Source organism: Oncorhynchus clarkii, chromosome 2 (genome assembly GCF_045791955.1).
Source record: "Oncorhynchus clarkii lewisi isolate Uvic-CL-2024 chromosome 2, UVic_Ocla_1.0, whole genome shotgun sequence".
NCBI classification, from domain to species: domain Eukaryota; kingdom Metazoa; phylum Chordata; class Actinopteri; order Salmoniformes; family Salmonidae; genus Oncorhynchus; species Oncorhynchus clarkii.
The window spans coordinates 90,553,090-90,578,089 of record NC_092148.1 but is presented as its reverse complement, the minus strand read 5'-3'; the positions used below and the strand labels follow the sequence as shown (position 1 = coordinate 90,578,089).

At 48.9% G+C, this 25,000-nt stretch overlaps 1 protein-coding gene across 1 annotated transcript in view; it reads left to right on the top strand.

The window, feature by feature from the left end:
* Nucleotides 1-25,000, top strand: part of LOC139376078 (reelin-like) — a 278,855-nt gene that overhangs the window by 213,311 nt on the left and 40,544 nt on the right. Inside the window, exons 24-40 of the mRNA XM_071118239.1 lie at nucleotides 48-185; nucleotides 6,880-7,066; nucleotides 7,307-7,512; nucleotides 8,967-9,138; nucleotides 9,987-10,193; nucleotides 10,394-10,629; nucleotides 12,467-12,624; nucleotides 12,845-13,052; nucleotides 13,270-13,346; nucleotides 15,277-15,435; nucleotides 17,900-18,094; nucleotides 20,628-20,756; nucleotides 21,432-21,576; nucleotides 21,770-21,910; nucleotides 22,202-22,379; nucleotides 24,251-24,335; nucleotides 24,944-25,000. The exon at nucleotides 24,944-25,000 is cut by the window's right edge and continues 126 nt beyond it. Of these exons, the coding sequence (XP_070974340.1) occupies nucleotides 48-185; nucleotides 6,880-7,066; nucleotides 7,307-7,512; nucleotides 8,967-9,138; nucleotides 9,987-10,193; nucleotides 10,394-10,629; nucleotides 12,467-12,624; nucleotides 12,845-13,052; nucleotides 13,270-13,346; nucleotides 15,277-15,435; nucleotides 17,900-18,094; nucleotides 20,628-20,756; nucleotides 21,432-21,576; nucleotides 21,770-21,910; nucleotides 22,202-22,379; nucleotides 24,251-24,335; nucleotides 24,944-25,000 (2,678 nt within the window). The remainder of the gene's footprint in view (nucleotides 1-47; nucleotides 186-6,879; nucleotides 7,067-7,306; nucleotides 7,513-8,966; nucleotides 9,139-9,986; nucleotides 10,194-10,393; nucleotides 10,630-12,466; nucleotides 12,625-12,844; nucleotides 13,053-13,269; nucleotides 13,347-15,276; nucleotides 15,436-17,899; nucleotides 18,095-20,627; nucleotides 20,757-21,431; nucleotides 21,577-21,769; nucleotides 21,911-22,201; nucleotides 22,380-24,250; nucleotides 24,336-24,943) is intronic.

Here is a 25,000-nt window from a genome sequence, read left to right as displayed (position 1 = left end):
AGTGGTTCTCTCTGATGTCTGTTTTCTGTGTGTGCTGATGTGTTCAGGTCCAGTGCGACTCGGTTCCGTTGGATCCAGAACTACTATGGAGAGCAGGATGAATGGGCTCTGGACGATATCTACATCGGACAGCAGTGCCCTCAGATGTGCCACGGACACGGATGGTGTGACCACGGACACTGCAGGTCAGAACTGTGGATTTACAGTACATAATGAACACACACAGGGAACATCTCTCTCTCTAACAGGGAACATCTCTCTCTCTCACAGGGAACATCTCTCTCTCACAGGGAACATCTCTCTCAAATCAAATCAAATCAAATCAAATTTATTTGTCACATACACATGGTTAGCAGATGTTAATGCGAGTGTAGCGAAATGCTTGTGCTTCTAGTTCCGACAATGCAGTAATAACCAACAAGTAATCTAACTAACAATTCCAAAACTACTGTCTTGTACACAGTGTAAGCGGATAAAGAATATGTACATAAGGATATATGAATGAGTGATGGTACAGAGCAGCATAGGCAAGATACAGTAGATGGTATCGAGTACAGTATATACATATGAGATGAGTATGTAAACAAAGTGGCATAGTTAAAGTGGCTAGTGATACATGTATTACATAAGGATACAGTCGATGATATAGAGTACAGTATATACGTATGCATATGAGATGAATAATGTAGGGTAAGTAACATTATATAAGGTAGCATTGTTTAAAGTGGCTAGTGATATATTTACATAATTTCCCATCAATTCCCATTATTAAAGTGGCTGGAGTTGAGTCAGTGTCAGTGTGTTGGCAGAAGCCACTCAATGTTAGTGGTGGCTGTTTAACAGTCTGATGGCCTTGAGATAGAAGCTGTTTTTCAGTCTCTCGGTCCCAGCTTTGATGCACCTGTACTGACCTCGCCTTCTGGATGATAGCGGGGTGAACAGGCAGTGGCTCGGGTGGTTGATGTCCTTGATGATCTTTATGGCCTTCCTGTGACATCGGGTGGTGAAGGTGTCCTGGAGGGCAGGTAGTTTGCCCCCGGTGATGCGTTGTGCAGACCTCACTACCCTCTGGAGAGCCTTACGGTTGAGGGCGGAGCAGTTGCCGTACCAGGCGGTGATACAGCCCGCCAGGATGCTCTCGATTGTGCATCTGTAGAAGTTTGTGAGTGCTTTTGGTGACAAGCCGAATTTCTTCAGCCTCCTGAGGTTGAAGAGGCGCTGCTGCGCCTTCTTCACAATGCTGTCTGTGTGAGTGGACCAATTCAGTTTGTCTGTGATGTGTATGCCGAGGAACTTAAAACTTGCTACCCTCTCCACTACTGTTCCATCGATGTGGATAGGGGGGTGTTCCCTCTGCTGTTTCCTGAAGTCCACAATCATCTCCTTAGTTTTGTTGACGTTGAGTGTGAGGTTATTTTCCTGACACCACACTCCGAGGGCCCTCACCTCCTCCCTGTAGGCCGTCTCGTCGTTGTTGGTAATCAAGCCTACCACTGTTGTGTCGTCCGCAAACTTGATGATTGAGTTGGAGGCGTGCGTGGCCACGCAGTCGTGGGTGAACAGGGAGTACAGGAGAGGGCTCAGAACGCACCCTTGTGGGGCCCCAGTGTTGAGGATCAGCGGGGAGGAGATGTTGTTGCCTACCCTCACCACCTGGGGGCGGCCCGTCAGGAAGTCCAGTACCCAGTTGCACAGGGCGGGGTCGAGACCCAGGGTCTCGAGCTTGATGACGAGCTTGGAGGGTACTATGGTGTTGAATGCCGAGCTGTAGTCAATGAACAGCATTCTCACATAGGTATTCCTCTTGTCCAGATGGGTTAGGGCGGTGTGCAGTGTGGTTGAGATTGCATCGTCTGTGGACCTATTTGGGCGGTAAGCAAATTGGAGTGGGTCTAGGGTGTCAGGTAGGGTGGAGGTGATATGGTCCTTGACTAGTCTCTCAAAGCACTTCATGATGACGAAAGTGAGTGCTACGGGGCGGTAGTCGTTTAGCTCAGTTACCTTAGCTTTCTTGGGAACAGGAACAATGGTGGCCCTCTTGAAGCATGTGGGAACAGCAGACTGGTATAGGGATTGATTGAATATGTCCGTAAACACACCGGCCAACTGGTCTGCGCATGCTCTGAGGGCGCGGCTGGGGATGCCGTCTGGGCCTGCAGCCTTGCGAGGGTTAACACGTTTAAATGTCTTTACTCACCTCGGCTGCAGTGAAGGAGAGACCGCATGTTTTCGTTGCAGGCCGTGTCAGTGGCACTGTATTGTCCTCAAAGCGGGCAAAAAAGTTATTTAGTCTGCCTGGGAGCAGGACATCCTGGTCCGTGACTGGGCTGGATTTCTTCCTGTAGTCCGTGATTGACTGTAGACCCTGCCACATGCCTCTTGTGTCTGAGCCGTTGAATTGAGATTCTACTTTGTCTCTGTACTGACGCTTAGCTTGTTTGATAGCCTTGCGGAGGGAATAGCTGCACTGTTTGTATTCGGTCATGTTACCAGACACCTTGCCATGATTAAAAGCAGTGGTTCGCGCTTTCAGTTTCACGCGAATGCTGCCATCAATCCACGGTTTCTGGTTAGGGAATGTTTTAATCGTTGCTATGGGAACGACATCTTCAACACACGTTCTAATGAACTCGCACACCGAATCAGCGTATTCGTCAATGTTGTTGTCTGACGCAATACGAAACATGTCCCAGTCCACGTGGTGGAAGCAGTCTTGGAGTGTGGAGTCAGCTTGGTCGGACCAGCGTTGGACAGACCTCAGCGCGGGAGCCTCTTGTTTTAGTTTCTGTCTGTAGGCAGGGATCAACAAAATGGAGTCGTGGTCAGCTTTTCCGAAAGGGGGGCGGGGCAGGGCCTTATATGCGTCGCGGAAGTTAGAGTAACAATGATCCAAGGTCTTTCCACCCCTGGTTGCGCAATCGATATGCTGATAAAATTTAGGGAGTCTTGTTTTCAGATTAGCCTTGTTAAAATCCCCAGCTACAATGAATGCAGCCTCCGGATAAATGGTTTCCAGTTTGCAAAGAGTCAAATAAAGTTCATTCAGAGCCATCGATGTGTCTGCTTGGGGGGGATATATACGGCTGTGATTATAATCGAAGAGAATTCTCTTGGTAGATAATGCGGTCTACATTTGATTGTGAGGAATTCTAAATCAGGTGAACAGAAGGATTTGAGTTCCTGTATGTTTCTTTCATCACACCATGTCACGTTAGTCATAAGGCATACGCCCCCGCCCCTCTTCTTACCAGAAAGATGTTTGTTTCTGTCTGCGCGATGCGTGGAGAAACCCGTTGGCTGCACCGCCTCGGATAGCGTCTCTCCAGTGAGCCACGTTTCCGTGAAGTAAAGAACGTTACAGTCTCTGATGTCCCTCTGGAATGCTACCCTTGCTTGGATTTCATCAACCTTGTTGTCAAGAGACTGGACATTGGCAAGAAGAATGCTAGGGAGTGGAGCACGGTGTGTCCGTCTCCGGAGTCTGACCAGAAGACCGCCTCGTTTCCCTCTTTTTCGGAGTTGTTTTTTTGGGTCGCTGCATGGAATCCACTCCGTTGTCCTGTTTGTAAGGCAGAACACAGGATCCGCGTCGCGAAAAACATATTCTTGGTCGTACTGATGGTGAGTTGACGCTGATCTTATATTCAGTAGTTCTTCTCGACTGTATGTAATGAAACCTAAGATGACCTGGGGTACTAATGTAAGAAATAACACGTAAAAAAACAAAAAACTGCATAGTTTCCTAGGAACGCGAAGCGAGGCGGCCATCTCTGTCGACGCCGGAAGTTAACAGGGAACATCTCTCTCTCTCTAACAGGGAACATCTCTCTCTCTCTAACAGGGAACATCTTTCTCTCTAACAGGGAACATCTCTCTCTCTCACAGGGAACATCTCTCTCTCTCACAGGGAACATCTCTCTCTCTCTCTCTCTCACAGGGAACATCTCTCTCTCTCTAACAGGGAACATCTCTATCTCTCTAACAGGGAACATCTCTCTCTAACAGGGAACATCTCTCTCTCTCTATAACAGGGAACATCTCTCTCTCACAGGGAACATCTCTCTTTCTCTAACAGGAAACATCTCTCTCTAACAGGGAACATCTCTATCTCTCTAACAGGGAACATCTTTATTTCTCTAACAGGGAACATCTCTCTCTAACAGGGAACATCTCTCTCTCTATAACAGGGAACATCTCTCTCTCTCTAACAGGGAACGTCTCTCTCTCTCTATCTAACATGTAACATCTCTCTCTCTAACAGGGAACATCTCTCTCTCTCTAACAGGGAACATCTCTCTCTCTCTAACAGGGAACATCTCTCTCTCTCTCTAACAGGGAACATCTCTCTCTCTCTCTCTAACAGGGAACATCTCTCTCTAACAGGGAACATCTCTCTCTCAAACAGGGAACATCTTTCTCTCTAACAGGGAACATCTCTCTCTCTCTCTAACAGGGAACATCTCTCTCTCTCTCTCTAACAGGGAACATCTCTCTCTAACAGGGAACATCTCTCTCTCTCAAACAGGGAACATCTTTCTCTCAAACAGGGAACATCTTTCTCTCTAACAGGGAACATATCTCTCTCTCTAACAGGGAACATCTCTCTCTATCACAGGGAACATCTCTCTCTCTCACAGGGAACATCTCTCTCTCTCTCTAACAGGGGACATCTCTCTCTCTCACAGGGAACATCTCTCTCTCTCTAACAGGGAACATCTCTCTCTCTCTCTCTAACAGGGAACATCTCTATCTCTCTAACAGGGAACATCTCTATCTCTCTAACAGGGAACATCGCTCTCTCTAACAGGGAACATCTCTCTCTCTATAACAGGAAACATCTCTCTCTCTCTCTCTCTAACAGGGAACATATATCTCTCTAACAGGGATCATCTCTCTCTCTCTCTCTAACAGGGAACATCTCTCTATCTCTAACAGGGAACATCTCTCTCTCTCTAACAGGGAACATCTCTCTCTCTCTCTCTAACAGGGAACATCTATCTCTCTAACAGGGAACATATCTCTCTCTCTAACAGGGAACATCTCTCTCTAACAGGGAACATCTCTCTCTCTCTAACAGGGAACATCTCTCTATCTCTAACAGGGAACATCTCTCTCTCTCTCTCTCTAACAGGGAACATATCTCTCTCTCTAACAGGGAACATCTCTCTCTAACAGGGAACATCTCTCTCTCTCTAACAGGGAACATCTCTCTATCTCTAACAGGGAACATCTTTCTCTCTCTCTCTCTAACAGGGAACATATCTCTCTCTAACAGGGATCATCTCTCTCTCCAACAGGGAACATCTCTCTATCTCTAACAGGGAACATCTCTCTCTCTCTCTCTCTAACAGGGAACATCTATCTCTCTAACAGGGATCATCTCTCTCTCTCTCTCTAACAGGGAACATCTCTCTCTCTCTAACAGGGAACATCTCTCTCTCTCTCTAACAGGGAACACCTCTCTCTCTAACAGGGAACACCTCTCTCTCTAACAGGGAACACCTCTCTCTCTAACAGGGAACACCTCCCTCTCTCTAACAGGGAACATCTCTCTCTCTCTCTCTCTAACAGGGAACATCTCTCTCTCTAACAGGGAACATCTCTCTCTCTAACAGGGAACATCTCTATCTAACAGGGAACATCTCTCTCTCTAACAGGGAACATCTCTCTCTCTAACAGGGAACATCTCTCTCTCTAACAGGGAACATCTCTCTCTCTAACAGGGAATATCTCTCTCTCTCACAGGGAACATCTATCTCTCTCACAGGGAACATCTCTCTCTCTCTCTAACAGGGAACATCTCTCTCTCTAACAGGGAATGCCTCTCTCTCTAACAGGGAACGTCTCTCTCTCTAACAGGGAACATCTCTCTCTCTAACAGGGAACATCTCTCTCCCTAACAGGGAACGTCTCTCTCTCTAACAGAGAATGTCTCTCTCTCTAACAGGGAACATCTCTCTCTCTAACAGGGAATGTCTCTCTCTCTAACAGGGAACATCTCTCTCTCTAACAGGGAACATCTCTCTATCTAACATGGAACATCTCTCTCTCTCTCTCTAACAGGGAACATCTCTCTCTCTAACAGGGAACATCTCTCTCTAACAGGGAACATCTCTCTCTCTCTAACAGGGAACATCTCTCTCTCTCTCTAACAGGGAACATCTCTCTCTCTAACAGGGAACATCTCTCTCTCTAACAGGGAACGTCTCTCTCTCTCACAGGGAACATCTCTCTCTCTAACAGGGAACATCTCTCTCTCTCACAGGGAACATCTCTATCTCTCTCTCTCTCTCTAACAGGGAACATCTTTCTCTCTAACAGGGAACATCTCTCTCTCTCTCTAACAGGGAACATCTCTCTCTCTAACAGGGAACATCTCTCTCTCTAACAGGGAACGTCTCTCTCTCTCACAGGGAACATCTCTCTCTCTAACAGGGAACATCTCTCTCTCTCTCTCTAACAGGGAACATCTTTCTCTCTCACAGGGAACATCTCTCTCTCTCTCTCTCTCTCTAACAGGGAACATCTCTCTCTCTCTAACAGGGAACATCTCTCTCTCTCTAACAGGGAACATCTCTCTCTCTAACAGGGAACATCTCTCTCTCTAACAGGGAACATCTCTCTCTCTAACAGGGATCATCTCTCTCTCTAACAGGGAACATCTCTCTCTCATGCACGTACACAAGCGTATGGAACACAAACATGTAATACAGACCTGTCTAATGTATGCATTACATAATGCAAATTTACTTGAAAACAATCACACACACACACAGACACACAGACAACACACACACACACACAGACAACACACACACTCCTGTACATTCACACCAGAGGATTCAATGTTGTCATTAATGTGTCTCCTGTCTCTTCCAGGTGTGATGAAGGTTTCTCAGGTCCAGACTGCCTGTCCTCCTCTCCTCTCTCCTCCAGTGTCCTGTCAGACTTTGAGTCCCAGGACGGTCTGCTGGCCACGTGGCAGGAGGTGATTGGTGGAGAGGTGGTGACCCCTGATGTGGGCTGTGGGGTGGTCTCCTCCGGATCCTCGCTCTACTTCAGCAAGGTAGAATATACACACACTACACACACACACACACACACACACACACACACACACACACACACACACACACACACACACACACACACACACACACACACACAAACTTGGTCATCTGGTTGTAGTCTGGTTATCTGACTAGATAACAACCTGAATACAACGTTTTTATTGTGTGTGTGTGTGTGTGTGTGCGTGCGTGCGTGCGTGTGTGTGTGTGTGTGCGTGTATGTGAGTGTGTAACAGGCTGGACTGAGGCAGCTGGTGAGCTATGACCTGGACACAGAGTGGGCTGAGTTTGTCCAGTTTTACCTCCGTGTGGGCGGAGACTGGGCGGAGTGTAACACAGCAGACAGCAGGGAGGAAGGAGTCCTTCTACAGTACAGTAACAATGGAGGAATCAGCTGGGGACTCATCGCTGAGATGTACTTCAGCGATTTCATCAAGCCACGGTGAGGAAGGGAGCAACTAGAGATTAACGATAGAGGAATCAGCTGGGAACTGATCTCTGAGATATATAGATCTACTATCTAAATTGTATTCAAGGTTTTAAAAGGATTCTAAAGTTTTTCCTTGCCACTAGGGAGTTTTTTCCTTGTCACTAGGGAGTTTTTCCTTGTCACTAGGGAGTTTTTCCTTGTCACTAGGGAGTTTTTCCTTGTCACTAGGGAGTTTCTCCTTGTCACTAGGGAGTTTTTCCTTGTCACTAGAGAGTTTTTCCTTGTCACTAGGGAGTTTTTCCTTGTCACTAGGGAGTTTTTCCTTGTCACTAGGGAGTTTTTCCTTGTCACTAGGGAGTTTTTCCTTGTCACTAGGGGGTGTTTCCTTGTCACTAGGGAGTTTCTCCTTGTCACTAGGGAGTTTTTCCTTGTCACTAGAGAGTTTTTCCTTGTCACTAGGGAGTTTTTCCTTGTCACTAGGGAGTTTTTTCCTTGTCACTAGGGAGTTTTTCCTTGTCACTAGGGAGTTTTTTCCTTGTCACTAGGGAGTTTTTCCTTGTCACTAGGGAGTTTTTCCTTGTCACTAGGGAGTTTTTCCTTGTCACTAGGGAGTTTTTCCTTGTCACTAGGGAGTGTTTCCTTGTCACTAGGGAGTTTTTTCCTTGTCACTAGGGAGTTTTTCCTTGTCACTAGGGAGTTTTTCCTTGTCACTAGGGAGTTTCTCCTTGTCACTAGGGAGTTTTTCCTTGTCACTAGAGAGTTTTTCCTTGTCACTAGGGAGTTTTTCCTTGTCACTAGGGAGTTTTTCCTTGTCACTAGGGAGTTTTTCCTTGTCACTAGGGAGTTTTTCCTTGTCACTAGAGAGTTTTTCCTTGTCACTAGGGAGTGTTTCCTTGTCACTAGGGAGTTTCTCCTTGTCACTAGGGAGTGTTTCCTTGTCACTAGGGAGTTTTTCCTTGTCACTAGGGAGTTTTTCCTTGTCACTTAGCTTCTGCTTGCTCTTCTGGGTCTAGACCTGATTACTGAAAGGTACTTAGTGACAACTGTTGATGGCTTGATTGATTGACTGATTAATTGATTGATTGACTGTCTGTCTGTATGTCTCTGTCTGACTGTCTGACTGATCAACCGGCTGTCTGTCTGACTGACTGACTGGCTGACTAAATGTCTGACTGAATATCTGACTAACTGTCTGACTGTCTGTCTGTCTGACTGACTGGATGACTAACTGTCTGACTGAATATCTGAATATCTGACTGACTGAATATCTGAATATCTGACTGACTGGATATCTGACTAACTGACTGATGGACTTTCTGACTGCGTTACTGACTGACTGTCTGTCTGACTGACTGTCTGACTAAATATCTAACTAACAGTCTGACTGAATATCTGACTAACTGTCTGACTGACTTTCTGACTGTGTTACTGACTGACTGTCTGTCTGACTGATCTCCTCTTCCTAGGTTTGTCCACTATGAGCTACCGCTGGCCTCTAAGACCTCATGTACCAGGTTCAGATGGTGGCAGCCCCTCCACTCTGGGGACGGCTACGACCAGTGGGCCATCGATGATGTCATCATACTTTCTGAGAGACAGAAGCACATCATCCCCATGGCCAACCCCACGCTGCCACAGGTCAGTCTCTCATTGGTAGAAAACCCCACGCTGCCACAGGTCAGTCTCTCATTGGTAGACGACCCCACGCTGCCACAGGTCAGTCTCTCATTGGTAGATGACCCCACGCTGCCACAGGTCAGTCTCTCATTGGTAGATGACCCCACGCTGCCACAGGTCAGTCTCTCATTGGCTGATGACCCCACGCTGTCAGTCTCTCATTGGCTGATGACCCCACGCTGCCACAGGTCAGTCTGTCATTGGTAGATGACCCCACGCTGCCACGGTCAGTCTCTCATTGGCTGACGACCTCACGCTGCCAGTCTCTCATTGGCTGACGACCCAACGCTGCCACAGGTCAGTCTCTCATTGGTAGACGACCCCACGCTGCCACAGGTCAGTCTCTCATTGGTAGACGACCCCACGCTGCCACAGGTCAGTCTCTCATTGGTAGATGACCCCACACTGCCACAGGTCAGTCTCTCATTGGTAGACGACCCCACACTGCCACAGGTCAGTCTCTCATTGGTAGACGACCCCACGCTGCCACAGGTCAGTCTCTCATTGGTAGATGACCCCACACTGCCACAGGTCAGTCTCTCATTGGTAGACGACCCCACACTGCCACAGGTCAGTCTCTCATTGGTAGACGACCCCACGCTGCCACAGGTCAGGATCTTATAGGTTGACACTGACACCAGACAATATTCATGCACAAATCATTCCCAATCTGTAAAATGGATTGTTTTATATTAACTTGAGAGGATTTGGACATTGACTTTGTACATTGAACAATGCTTCAGTTAACGGTTGGTGACGGTAACAAGGATAACTAAAGAACGGATTAACCAATCCTCTTGTCTCTGTAGAACTTCTATGAGAAGCCGGCGTTTGACTACCCTCTGAACCAGATGAGTGTGTGGCTGATGCTGGGTAACGAGGGCATGGAGAAGGAGAGGAACGGCAGCTTCTGTGCCACCACGCCCTCCGCCATGGTGTTCGGGCGCTCTGACGGCGACAGGGTGGCAGTGACCAGAGATCTGGCTCTACGCCCAGGGTACACCCTGCAGTTTAAGGTACGGTGTATGTGTGTACGGTCTCTCTCTCTCTTTCTCTCTCTCTCTCCCTCTCTATCTCTCTCTCTCTCTCTCTCTCTCTCTCTCTTTCTTTCATTTCTTCAATCACTTTTTAAAATACCTTTTTTTTATGTGTTTGTGTAATGTACTGTATGATATTTTTGACCTAAATAGAGATTTAAAAGTCTAATTCTCCCCAGTTGAACATCGGCTGTGAGTCCCAGTTCAGTGCGTCAGCTCCAGTCCTGCTGCAGTACTCCCATGATGCCGGCCGTACCTGGGCGCTGGTGAAGGAGGGCTGCTACCCAGCATCCTCAGGGGCAGGCGGCTGCGAGGGCAGTGGGCGGGAACTCAGGGAACCAACCGTCTACGCCACGGGAGACTTTGAACGCTGGACCAGGGTCACCGTGGTGATACAGCGCAACGTGGCCGCCAGGTAGATGAAAACGCGTATTATGGGATGGGTAGATTGAAACTGACTGAGGTATAACAATGACATAGCTACTGTTAGAAAGACTGTGAGAAGGTACAGATTATTGTTCAGTTCATTCAATATTGGTCCTTGAAACCGGGTTAGATGTAAGAATCAGGAGACGCTGTTGTGCAGATTTACAGCAAGATGGTTATAATGCTGTTATGAACTGCTGAATGACTTTACTTCCCTCTATCTCTGTATATATATATATATATATCTCCTTCCCCCTATCCCTGTATATATATATATATCTCCCTTTCCTCTATCTCTGTGTATATATACTGCTCCAAAAAATAAAGGGAGTAAAGTCAATCACACTTCTGTGAAATCAAACTGTCCACTTAGGAAGCAACACTGATTGACAATAAATTTCACATGCTGTTGTGCAAATGGAATAGACAACAGGTGGAAATTATAGGCAATTAGCAAGACACCGCCAATAAAGGAGTGGTTCTGCAGGTGGTGACCACAGACCACTTCTCAGTTCCTATGCTTCCTGGCTGATGTTTTGGTCAGTTTTGAATGCTGGCGGTGCTTTCACTCTAGTGGTAGCATGAGACGGAGTCTAAAACCCACACAAGTGGCTCAGGTAGTACAGCTCATCCAGGATGGCACATCAATGCGAGCTGTGTCAAGAAGGTTTGCTGTGTCTGTCAGCGTAGTGTCCAGAGCATGGAGGCGCTACCAGGAGACAGGCCAGTACATCAGGAGATGTGGAGGAGGCCGTAGGAGGGCAACAACCCAGCAGCAGGACCGCTACCTCCGCCTTTGTGCAAGGAGGAGCAGGAGGAGCACTGCCAGAGCCTTGCAAAATGACCTCCAGCAGGCCACAAATGTGCATGTGTCTGCTCAAACAGTCAGAAACAGACTCCATGAGGGTGGTATGAGGGCCCGACGTCCACAGGTGGGGGTTGTGCTTACAGCCCAACACCGTGCAGGACGTTTGGCATTTGCCAGAGAACACCAAGATTGGCAAATTCGCCACTGGCGTCCTGGAGACGCCGTGGAGAACGTTCTGCTGCCTGCAACATCCTCCAGCATGACCGGTTTGGCGGTGGGTCAGTCATGGTGAGGGGTTGCATTTCTTTGGGGGGCCGCACAGCCCTCCATGTGCTCGCCAGAGGTAGCCTGACTGCCATTAGGTACCGAGATGAGATCCTCAGACCCCTTGTGAGACCATATGCTGGTGCGGTTGGCCCTGGGTTCCTCCTAATGCAAGACAATGCTAGACCTCATGTGGCTGGAGTGTGTCAGCAGTTCCTGCAAGAGGAAGGCATTGATGATATGGACTGGTCCGCCCGCCCGTTCCCCAGACCTGAATCCAATTGAGCACATCTGGGACATCATGTCTCGCTCCATCCACCAACAATTGCACCACAGACTGTCCAGGAGTTGGCGGATGCTTTAGTCCAGGTCTGGGAGGAGATCCCTCAGGAGACCATCCGCCACCTCATCAGGAGCATGCCCAGGCATTGTAGGGAGGTTATACAGGCACGTGGCGGCCACACACACGACTGAGCCTCATTTTGACTTGTTTTAAGGACATTACATCAAAGTTGGATTAGCCTGTAGTGTCGTTTTCCACTTTAATTTTGAGTGTGACTCCAAATCCAAAATGATACATTTTATTTCCATTGATAATTTTCAATGGATAATTTTCGATAACCTCTCTCTCTCTCTACCCCACCTATCTCTCTCTGCCCCACCTCTCTCTCTCTACCCCACCTCTCTCTCTCTACCCCACCTCTCTCTCTACCCCACCTCTCTCTCTCTCTACCCCACCCCCTTCCCCACACAGTAAAACGCGGTTCCGGTGGTTCCAGGAGAGTAGTGTGTACCGGGACGCTCCAGCCTTCGCCCTAGACGGAGTCTACATCTCTGAGCCCTGTCCCAACCATTGTGGAGGACACGGAGACTGCATCTCTGGAGTATGCTTCTGTGATATGGGCTATACAGGTAGGTACTGATAGAGAGAGGAGAGGAACAAATAGGAGGGAGAGAGGGAGGGAGAGAAGGGGTAGGGAGAGAGAGAGAGAGAGAGAGGGGAGGGAGAGAGAGGAGAAAAAGAGATGGTGAAATGGAGAAGGAAGAGTGGACATCTCTGATAGTTGAAAACAGTTTAGTGATTGTGATAAACAATGTGTTGCTTTCTCTTGTGTGTCTGTGTGTTCCCCAGTGGAACAGGACAGCTGTGTGCCAGCAGTGGCCAGTCCCACAGAGCTGGTGGAGGGCTTTGAGAGCAAGCTGAGCCCGCTGTGGCAGAGCCTGAGTGGGGGTCAGGTTGGAGGCGGCTGCGGTACCATCAGCGAGGGCAAAGCCCTGTACTTCAGCAGCTCTGGGAAAAGACAGGCACTGACTGTCACCCTGGATACTACCAACACACGGTCAGTACGCACGTTCTCAGTGTGATCAGCTTTACACCACAGTGTTGCTTTTCTTCATTTTTCTTCCTTAAACTCTTTGGCTAAAATCCTGGTCAGTTTAGACAATGAGTGCTGGACAAGAACAAAAGCCGTTCCAGTTTCCAGTGAACTAAAACCCCGTGTCCTCCTGTGTGTCTTGTCTTGTCTGTCCGTCCCGTCCGTCCGTCTGTCCATGCAGGCTGGTGCAGTTCTACATCCGGATCGGAGGGAAGAACGTTGGACCCACCTGCACTAGACCTCGCTCCCGCAACGAAGGTGACTGACCATCACCATCACCATCGCTACTGACGATGTCCCACTTAAGCTCTCAATTCAATTCAATTCAATTCAATTCAAGGGGCTTTATTGGCATGGGAAACATGTGTTAACATTGCCAAAGCAAGTGAGGTAGATAATATACAAAAGTGAAATAAACAATAAAAATTAACAGTAAATATTACACATACAGAAGTTTCAAAACAATAAAGACATTACAAATGTTATATTACGTATATACAGTGTTTTAACAATGTACAAATGGTTAAAGTACACAAGGGAAAATAAATAAGCATAAATATGGGTTGTATTTACAATGGTGTTTGTTCTTCCCTGGTTGTCCTTTTCTTGTGGCAACAGGTCACAAATCTTGCTGCTGTGATGGCACACTGTGGGATTTCACCCAGTAGATATGGGAGTTTATCAAAATTGGATTTGTTTTCGAATTCTTTGTGATCTGTGTAATCTGAGGGAAATATGTCTCTCTAATATGGTCATACATTGGGCAGGAGGTCTCTCTCTAAACTCATAGCCGAACTCAATGAGTCTCTCTGCTTCCACCGTGTGGTGGTTTATTGACACTGCATTGTGGATTATATTCAGTAGCTCCAGGTCTTTTTCCTGCCCTGTGTCTCCTGTCCATTTGATCCACCATTGAAGTCTAGTGTTTCAGCAGATCCTTTTTAAAAGTTAGAATCAAACAATGATGGTGTTCTTTAAAAAAAAAAAATCTGTGTCAGCATATTCTGAATCACAAAGATATTTTGATTTTTGAGTCAGACCTTTAGTCATCTCCCAGATGTCTGTGAGGAGGGCAACATGATGTACTGTACGACCCATAATGCACCTTACCAATGAGAACGTGAGGACTTAGTTACTTATTCTCATCCCTTCATGGATTTTAAAGGACAGTATTGTTGTATTGTATTCTTTATTTCTGACCTTTCTCCTCCTCTCCTCCTCTCCAACTACTCTCCTCCTCCTCTCCTACTACTCTCCTCCTCTCCTACTACTCTCCTCCTCCTCTCCTCCTCTCCTACTACTCTCCTCCTCCTCTCCTCCTCCTCTCCTCCTCTCCTACTACTCTCCTCCTCCTCTCCTCCTCTCCTACTACTCTCCTCCTCCTCTCCTCCTCCTCTCCTCCTCTCCTCCTCCTCTCCTCCTCTCCTACTACTCTCCTCCTCCTCTCCTCCTCTCCTACTACTCTCCTCCTCCTCTCCTACTACTCTCCTCCTCCTCTCCTACTACTCTCCTCCTCTCCTACTACTCTCCTCCTCCTCTCCTCCTCTCCTACTACTCTCCTCCTCCTCTCCTACTACTCTCCTCCTCTCCTCCGCTCCTCCTCCTCTCCTCCTCCTCTCCTACTACTCTCCTCCTCCTCTCCTACTACTCTCCTCCTCTCCTCCGCTCCTCCTCCTCTCCTACTACTCTCCTCCTCCTCTCCTCCTCTCTTCCTCTCCTACTACTCTCCTCCTCTCCTCCTCTCCTACTACTCTCCTCCTCCTCTCCTCCTCCTCCCCTCCTCTTCTTCCCCTCCTCTCCTCCTCCTCTCCTACTACTCTCCTCCTCCTCTCCTCCTCTCCTCCTCCTCTCCTCCCCTCCTCCTCCTCATCTCCTAACTCCTCTCCCTCTCCTTCTCTCCTCCTCCTCCCCTCCTCCTCCTCCTCTCCTCCCCCCTCCTCATCTTCCCCCCTCCTCTCCCCCTCCTCTCCTCCTCCTCTCCTCCTCCTCCCCTCCTTCTCCTCCTCCTCATCTCCTCCCCCCTCCTCCTCTCCCCCCCTCCTCTCCTCCTCCTCCCCTCCTCCTCCTCATGTCCTCCCCCCTCCTCTCTTCCTCCTGTCCCCATCTCTCCTCCCCCCTCCTCCTCTCCTCCCCCTCCTCTCCTCCTCCTGCCCCCCGTCTCCTTCTCTTTTCTCATCTGGTCCTCCAGGAGTGGTTGTCCAGTTCTCAACCAACAACGGGGTGCAGTGGCAGTTCCTGAGAGAGCTGGACTTTGGCTCCTTCCTGGAACCCCAGGTGGTGACCATTGAACTGCCTCCAGCCGCCAAGACCCCCTACACAGTGTTCCGCTGGTGGCAGCCACAGCAAGGTGAGGAGTCAGACCTGCCTCTTATAGCCCCCAGCAAGGTGAGGAGTCAGACCTGCCTCTTATAGCCCACAGCAAGGTGAGGAGTCAGACCTGCTTCTTATAGCCCACAGCAAGGTGAGGAGTCAGACCTGCCTCTTATAGCCCACAGCAAGGTGAGGAGTCAGACCTGACTCTTATAGCCCACAGCAAGGTGAGGAGTCAGACCTGCCTCTTATAGCCCACAGCAAGGTGAGGAGTCAGACCTGCCTCTTACAGCCCACAGCAAGGTGAGGAGTCAGACCTGCCTCTTATAGCCCACAGCAAGGTGAGGAGTCAGACCTGCCTCTTATAGCCCACAGCAAGGTGAGGAGTCAGACCTGCCTCTTACAGCCCACAGCAAGGTGAGGAGTCAGACCTGCCTCTTATAGCCCACAGCAAGGTGAGGAGTCAGACCTGCCTCTTATAGCCCACAGCAAGGTGAGGAGTCGTATCTGCCTCTTACAGCCCACAGCAAGGTGAGGAGTCATATCTGCCTCTTATAGCCCACAGCAAGGTGAGGAGTCAGACCTGCCTCTTACAGCCCACAGCAAGGTGAGGAGTCAGACCTGCCTCTTATAGCCCACAGCAAGGTGAGGAGTCAGACCTGCCTCTTATAGCCCACAGCAAGGTGAGGAGTCAGACCTGCCTCTTATAGCCCACAGTAAGGTGAGGAGTCAGACCTGCCTCTTACAGCCCACAGCAAGGTGAGGAGTCAGACCTGCCTCTTATAGCCCACAGCAAGGTGAGGAGTCAGACCTGCCTCTTATAGCCCACAGCAAGGTGAGGAGTCAGACCTGCCTCTTATAGCCCACAGCAAGGTGAGGAGTCAGACCAGCTTCTTATAGCCCATTAGCAAGGTGAGGAGTCAGACCTGCCTCTTATAGCCCACAGTATACAGGACAGAGAACTGCTCTTATAGCCAACTGTCACATTGGTATGAATGATTCAGGAGACAGGCGCAGGAATGTGTAACAGGGTTTTTTATTTAGCCCAAATTACGGCGTGCCGTGTAAAGGCCTGGGGACGAAGACCAAACAAACACTTCACAAAAACACAGGGTTGAAACCCAAAACAAAAGAGGGAGGAGAACCTCAAATAAATAACACACAATGATTAACACACGGGACGAAGACCAAACAAACACTATATAAAACACAGGGTAGAAACCCAAAACAAAAGAGGAGTACCTCAAATAAATAACACAAGCGCACAATGATTAACACACGGGACGAGACCCGTAATCATCTGCGCAATCCACAAGGGCACAAAAGCCCAAACACACAGCACAGGTACTCTCACGCACCAATGGACATGGTAACAATACTGGACAGCACCATGGTGACCAACAGACATGGTAACAATACTGGACAGCACCATGGTGACCAACAGACATGGTAACAATACTGGACAGCACCATGGTGACCAACAGACATGGTAACAATACTGGACAGCACCATGGTGACCAACAGACATGGTAACAATACTGGACAGCACCATGGTGACCAACAGACATGGTAACAATACTGGACAGCACCATGGTGACCAACAGACATGGTAACAATACTGGACAGCACCATGGTGAACAACAGACACATATATACAAGTACAAACAGTGGGAACAGGGTCCTGGTGTGCACAATGAAAGTTCCAGAAGGATCTGTGACACCCACAGCATTCAGGAAGTAGAACTACTCTTACAGCCCACAGTATACAGGAAATAGAACTACACTTACAGTCCACAGTATACAGGAAATAGAACCACTCTTACAGTCCACACTATACAGGAAATAGAACTACTCTCACAGCCCACAGTATACAGGAAATAGATCTACTCTTACAGTCAACAGTATACAGGAAATAGATCTACTCTTACAGTCCACAGTATACAGGAAATAGAACTACTCTTATGCCTTTCACACAACTGGCCCGAGCCGAGCCAAACCAAACTGAGCCGAGCCAAACCAAACTGAGCCGAGCCAAACCAAACTGAGCCGAGCCAAACCAAACTGAGCCGAGCCAAACCAAACTGAGCCGAGCCAAACCAAACTGAGCCAAACCGAACCGAGCCGAGCCAAACCGAACCGAGCCGAGCCAAACCGAACCGAGCCGAGCCAAACCGAACCGAGCCGAGCCAAACCGAGCCGAGCCAAACCGAACCGAGCCGAGCCAAACCGAACCGAGCCGAGCCAAACCAAGCCAAACCAAACCGAGCCGAGCCAAACCAAACCGAGCCGAGCCAAACCAAACCGAGCCGAGCCAAACCAAACTGAACCGAGCCAAACCAAACTGAGCCGAGCCAAACCAAACTGAGCCGAGCCAAACCAAACTGAGCTGGCCTTGTTATGCATCCACCATTTTTTAAAATCTGGAAACGTGCTGGAAAGGTCAATAGGGTGACAAGGGTCAAGGGTCAAGCGTCATACAGAGTATCTCTGTCTCTCCGCAGGTAAACACTCAGCCCAGTGGGCTATGGATGATGTTCTGATCGGTATGAACGACAGTTCCAGGACTGGTTTCCATGACAAGTTCGCCGGGACGTCCCCGCTCAGACACAACTGGTACCGTGTCCAGGGGGGAGAGGTCACAGTGGACTGTTTGTCTCTGGACACGGCTCTGTCCTTCTACTCCGATGCCACAGACAGTGAGTCAAGCTACTGCGTACACACACACACACACACACACACACACATAAATTAGCCCGACTAACCGGTGCCTGTATATAGCCTCACCACTGTCTATAGCCTCTCTACTGTATATAGCATCTCTACTGTATATAACCACTCTACTGTATATAGCCTCTCTACTGTATATAGCCTCTCTACTGTATATAGCCTCTCTACTGTATATAGCCTCTCTGCTGTACATAGCCTCCCTACTGTATATAGCCTCACCACTGTCTATAGCCTCTCTACTGTATATAGCATCTCTACTGTATATAACCTCTCTACTGTATATAGCCTCTCTACTGTATATAGCCTCTCTACTGTATATAGCCTCTCTGCTGTATATAGCCTCTCTACTGTATATAGCCTCTCTACTGTATATAGCCTCTCTGCTGTACATAGCCTCCCTACTGTATATAGCCTCACCACTGTCTATAGCCTCTCTACTGTATATAGCATCTCTACTGTATATAACCTCTCTACTGTATATAGCCTCTCTACTGTATATAGCCTCTCTACTGTATATAGCCTCTCTGCTGTATATAGCCTCTCTACTGTATATAGCCTCTCTACTGTATATAGCCTCTACTGTGTATAGTAAGTAAGCATTTCACTGTAGGTATTCAGTGTAATTCACTGAATACCTGTTGTATTCGACGCACGTAACAAATAAACCTTGATTTGATAAACAGACAGAAGGACGGGGGAGAGGTCACAGTGGACTGTCTGTCCATTTCAACAGACAGTGAGTCACACAAACCCCTGTCATCGATCCTTGATGGAAGTCTCTTCATCCCTCTGATATGGAGAAAGCTCCTCCTTACATTGGCCTCATCCTTACATTGGGCCTCATCCTTACATTGGGCCTCATCCTTACATTGGCCTCATCCTTACATTGGGCCTCATCCTTACATTGGCCTCATCCTTACATTGGCCTCATCCTTACATTGGCCTCATCCTTACATTGGCCTTCAGCTGGTCACGTCTTTCACATCAGTGCAATGAAGGATGGGGGGGGGGGCAATTGAGAAAGAAGCTATAGAAACTCATCATACTGCAGAGTAGACTCTGACTTCTAACCCCTAAACCCCCTCCATTATTTTTTTGGGGGACCTTTATTTAACTCGGCAAGTCAGTTAAGAACAAATTCTCATTTTCAATGACGGTCTAGGAACAGTGGGGTTAACTGCCTTGTTCAGGGGAAGAAGGACTGATTTTTACTATGTCAGCTCGGGGGATTCGATCTTGCAACCTTTCGGTTACAAGTCCAACACTCTAACCACTAGTCTACCTGCCGCCCCTCCACTCTAACCGCTAGCCTACCTGCCACCCCTCCACTATAACCGCTAGACTACCTGCCGCCCCTCCACTCTAACCACTAGGCTACCTGCTGCCCATCCACTCTAACCGCTAGTCTACCTGCCGCCCCTCCACTCTAACCACTAGTCTACCTGCCGCCAATCCACTCTAACCACTAGGATACCTGCCGCCCCTCCACTCTAACCACTAGACTACCTGCCACCCCTCCACTCTAACCACTAGTCTATCTGCCGCCCCTCCACTCTAACCACTAGTCTACCTGCCGCCCCTCCACTCTAACCACTAGGCTACCTGCCGCCCCTCCACTCTAACCACTAGTTTACCTGCCGCCCCTCCACTCTAACCACTAGTCTACCTGCCGCCCCTCCACTCTAACCGCTAGTCTACTTGCCGCCCCTCCATTCTAACCACTAGGCTACCTGCCACCCCTCCACTCTAACCACTAGTCTACCTGCCGCCCCTCCACTCTAACCACTAGTCTACCTGCCGCCCCTCCACTCTAACCACTAGGCTACCTGCCGCCCCTCCACTCTAACCACTAGTCTACCTGCCGCCCCTCCACTCTAACCACTAGTTTACCTGCCGCCCCTCCACTCTAACCACTAGTCTACCTGCCGCCCCTCCACTCTAACCGCTAGTCTACTTGCCGCCCCTCCACTCTAACCACTAGGCTACCTGCCACCCCTCCACTCTAACCACTAGTCTACCTGCCGCCCCTCCACTCTAACCACTAGTCTACCTGCCGCCCCTCCACTCTAACCACTAGGCTACCTGCCGCCCCTCCACTCTAACCACTAGTCTACCTGCCGCCCCTCCACTCTAACCACTCTCTGCCTCTCCAGAGAAGCCATGGTACGCTGAGAGCTGGGACACTGTAAGCCATCCCTAACCCATGAACTAGCCCCTATGTTAACCATGTCTCTCTCTCTCTCTCTGCCTCTCTGCCTCTCTGCCTCTCCAGAGAAGCCACGGTATGCTGAGAGCTGGGACACTGTAAGCCATCCCTAACCCATGAACTAGCCCCTATGTTAACCATGTCTCTCTCTCTCTCTCTGCCTCTCTGCCTCTCTGCCTCTCCAGAGAAGCCACGGTACGCTGAGAGCTGGGACACTGTAAGCCATCCCTAACCCATGAACTAGCCCCTATGTTAACCATGTCCCTCTCTCTCTCTCTGCCTCTCTGCCTCTCCAGAGAAGCCACGGTACGCAGAGAGCTGGGACTTTGAAGTGTCTGGCTCTTCCTTCCTGCAGTTTGACCTGTCTATGGGTTGCAGTAAGACAGTCACGTCCTCTCATGGTGTCAGGCTGGAGTTTTCCACAGGTATCACACTCTATACCTTCCTGAATCAGCCTTTAGAAACTATACATGCATCATAACGCATTACATGTGTATTATAAGGCATGACATGTGTATTATAAGGCATTATAAGGCATTATATGTGTATTATAAGGCATTACATGTGTATTATAAGGCATTACATGTGTATTATAACGCATTATAAGGCATTATAAGGCATTACATGTGTATTATAACGCATTATAAGGCATTATAAGGCATGACATGAGTATTATAAGGCATTATAAGGCATTATAAGGCATGACATGTGTATTATAAGGCATTATAAGGCATTATAAGGGATGACATGCGTATTATAAGGCATTATAAGGCATTATAAGGCATGACATGTGTATTATAAGGCATTGTAAGGCATTATAAGGCATTACATGTGTATTATAAGGCATTCTAAGGCATTATAAGGCATTACATATGTATTATAAGGCATTATAAGGCATTACATGTGTATTATAAGGCATTATAAGGCATTACATGTGTATTATAAGGCATTATAAGGCATTACATGTGTATTATAAGGCATTATATGTGTATTATAAGGCATTATAAGGCATTACATGTGTATTATAAGGCATTATATGTGTATATGTGTTTGTTAATGTTAATTTCTGAAAGTAAATACAACATGATGCCACCCTACAGACTGCGGGCGCCACTGGGCCCTGCTCACCCCAGAGTGTGTGCCCCCTGCCATCGGTTGTACCGGCTACACTATGAACTCTGTGTACACCGCTACGCGGTACACCCGTTGGAGGAGGGTTACAGTGTATCTGCCCAGCGCTGCCAAGTACGTACGACCTTCTGACCCTGTTTCCAGGTCCAATCTGTGTGTCCTTGTTAAGACTCCCCCCCCCCCAAAAAAATAAAAAAATATGCCACATCATGTTTTAAACTTGAGATAATGTAGACAGCACATTTTATTTTTTTATCATGGAGAGAGTTTTTGTCGTGACTCACCTTTCCAAATGCAATGTTTTCAGTTCTCCCAGGACACGGTTCAGGTGGATCCAGCCTCACTTCATCCCCGGAGCTGATGGCTGGGCCTTGGACAACGTGCTGCTGGCCCCTGGCTGTCCCTGGATGTGCTCTGGACACGGACTCTGTGACAACGGACGCTGTGTGTGAGTTACACACACACAGACACTATAAGGCACTCTGCATGTTTTAATTTTTTAAAATTTCATTTACCTTCATTTTCATTGGGAGTCTTATTGAGGCTGAGGCTTCTTTCACGGGAGGCCTTTACACAATTTACAAGTACAAGTTAACAAAAACAAGATGCTTGAAGCCGCCTTCCTCAGCCAAGACTATTGGTGTTGGTACAGCAACTGGTTAGTACGTTTCATGAGGGTGAAGGGTTGTTGGGATGAAAGATCTCTCTCTCTCTCTCTCTCTCTCTCTCTCTCTCTCAGGTGTGACCATGGTTACGGCGGGGCCCACTGCGTGCCCCTGGCCCCCCTCCCCTCCATCCTGAGAGAAGACTTCAACGAGAACCTGGCGGCGGAGCAGTGGCCCGAGGTGTACGGGGCTGAGAGGGGAACGCTCAGCGGGGAGCCCCTCAAATCTGGCACCGCCCTCATCTTCAAAGGGGTAGGATTCCTGCTGTATACTGTACTGTACACTGTACACACACTGGTTTTATGTGATAAACACATTTCTCTGAAAGTCCTAGAGGAGACCTAGAGAGAGGAGAGAGAAGATGCGTGCATCCACACACTCACACTTTTTGACATTTTAGTCACTTAGGAGATGCTACATTGCATCCATCTTAAGATAGCTAAGATGAGAACAACCACATATCACAGTTGTAGTAAGTACATGATTGAAAGACTAGTGATGGGGTGGTGGAACAAGAATGACTGGGATGTCTCCTTATAGATACTCTTTAATAAGACAGAGTTTCAGATGTTTTCAGAAGACGGGCAGGGACTCTGCTGTCCTAGCTTCAGGGGGAAGATGGACAGGGACTCTGCTGCCCTAGCTTCAGGGGGAAGATGGACAGAGACTCTGCTGTCCTAGCATCAGGGGGAAGACGGGCAGGGACTCTGCTGTCCTAGCTTCAGGGGGAAGATGGACAGGGACTCTGCTGTCCTAGCTTCAGGGGGAAGATGGACAGGGACTCTGCTGTCCTAGCATCAGGGGGGAAGATGGACAGGGACTCTGCTGTCCTAGCTTCAGGGGGGAAGATGGACAAGGGACTCTGCTGTCCTAGCTTCAGGGGAGAAGATAGACAGGGACTCTGCTGTCCTAGCATCAGGGGGGAAGATGGACAGGGACTCTGCTGTCCTAGCATCAGGGGGGAAGATGGACAGGGACTCTGCTGTCCTAGCTTCAGGGGGAAGATGGACAGGGACTCTGCTGTCCTAGCTTCAGGGGGAAGATTGACAGGGACTCTGCATTCCTAGCTTCAGGGGGGAAGACGGACAGGGACTCTGCATTCCTAGCTTCAGGGGGGAAGATGGACAGGGACTCTGCTGTCCTAGCTCCAGGGGGAAGATGGGCAGGGAACTCTGCATTCCTAGCTTCAGGGGGGAAGACGGGCAGGGGACTCTGATGTCCTAGCATCAGGGGGGAAGACGGACAGGGACTCTGATGTCCTAGCATCAGGGGGGAAGATGGACAGGGGACTCTGCTGTCCTAGCTTCAGGGGGAAGATGGACAGGGGACTCTGCTGTCCTAGCATCAGGGGGGAAGATGGACAGGGGACTCTGATGTCCTAGCATCAAGGGGGAAGACGGACAGTGACTCTGATGTCCTAGCTTCAGGGGGAAGATGGACAGGGACTCTGCTGTCCTAGCTTCAGGGGGAAGATGGACAGGGACTCTGCTGTCCTAGAGTCAGGGGGAAGATGGACAGGGACTCTGCTGTCCTAGCTTCAGGGGGAAGATGGGCAGGGACTCTGCTGTCCTAGCTTCAGGGGGAAGATGGACAGGGACTCTGCTGTCCTAGCTTCAGGGGGAAGATGGACAGGGACTCTGTTGACCTAGCTTCAGGGGGAAGATGGGCAGGGGACTCTGTTGTCCTAGCTTCAGGGGGAAGATGGGCAGGGGACTCTGTTGTCCTAGCTTCAGGGGGAAGATGGACAGGGGACTCTGTATTCCTAGCTTCAGGGGGGAAGATGGACAGGGACTCTGTTGTCCTCGCTTCAGGGGGAAGATGGACAGGGACTCTGTTGTCCTAGCTTCAGGGGGAGAAGCTGGTTTCACCAATGGGGTGTCGGAACAGAGAAGAGCTTTGACAGTACATACACAGCATTTTCCCTAGAAGACTCAGTAAGTGTACTTTCTCATTGATTATAAATAATCTTAATTTCTCTTTCTGTTTTCCTGGATTTTGTAGGAAGGTCTACCTACGTATGTTGGTGTCTCAGGACTGTGTCTAGGGACCTGGACTGTACTGTGTCTAGGGACCTTCTCATTGATTATAAATAATCTTAATTTCTCTTTTCCTGGATTTTGTAGGAAGGTCTACGTATGTTGGTGTCTAGGGACCTGGACTGTACCAGCACACTTTACATCCAGTTCTCCTTCAAGTTCATCACTAAGGGTGGGTCACTCGATTTCACACACATTCTGTCTCTATCCGCTTGCAGTTATCATAGTTATCATGTACGTTTGAAATAGTGTGTGTTTTATGTTTGTTTTTTTTTACCCCTTTTTCTCCCCAATTTCGTGGTATCCAATTGTTAGAAGCTACTATCTTGTCTCATCGCTACAACTCCCGTACGGGCTCAGGGGGGGGAGACGAAGGTTGAAACACAACCCAACCGCACTGCTTCTTAACACAGCGCGCATCCAACCCGGAAGCCAGCCGCACCAATGTGTCGGAGGAAACACCGTGCACCTGGCGACCTGGTTAGCGTGCACTGCGCCCGGCCAGCCACAGGAGTCGCTGGTGCATGATGAGACAAGGATATCCCTACCGGCCAAACCCTCCCTAACCCGGACGACGCTGGGCCAATTGTGCATCGCCCCATGGACCTCCCGGTCGCGGCCGGCTGCGACAGAGCCTGGGCTCGAACCCAGAGTCTGTGGTGGCACAGCTAGCACTGCGATGCAGTAACTTAGACCACTGCGCCACCCGGGAGGCCTCTTGTTTTGTGTTTTTGTTGATTTGTTGTACAGCATGTTGACTCTGTGTGTTCTGTTTCCCAGGTGTCCCAGAACGGTCCCACTCGGTGCTGCTGCTGTACTCAGTGAACGGAGGAATCA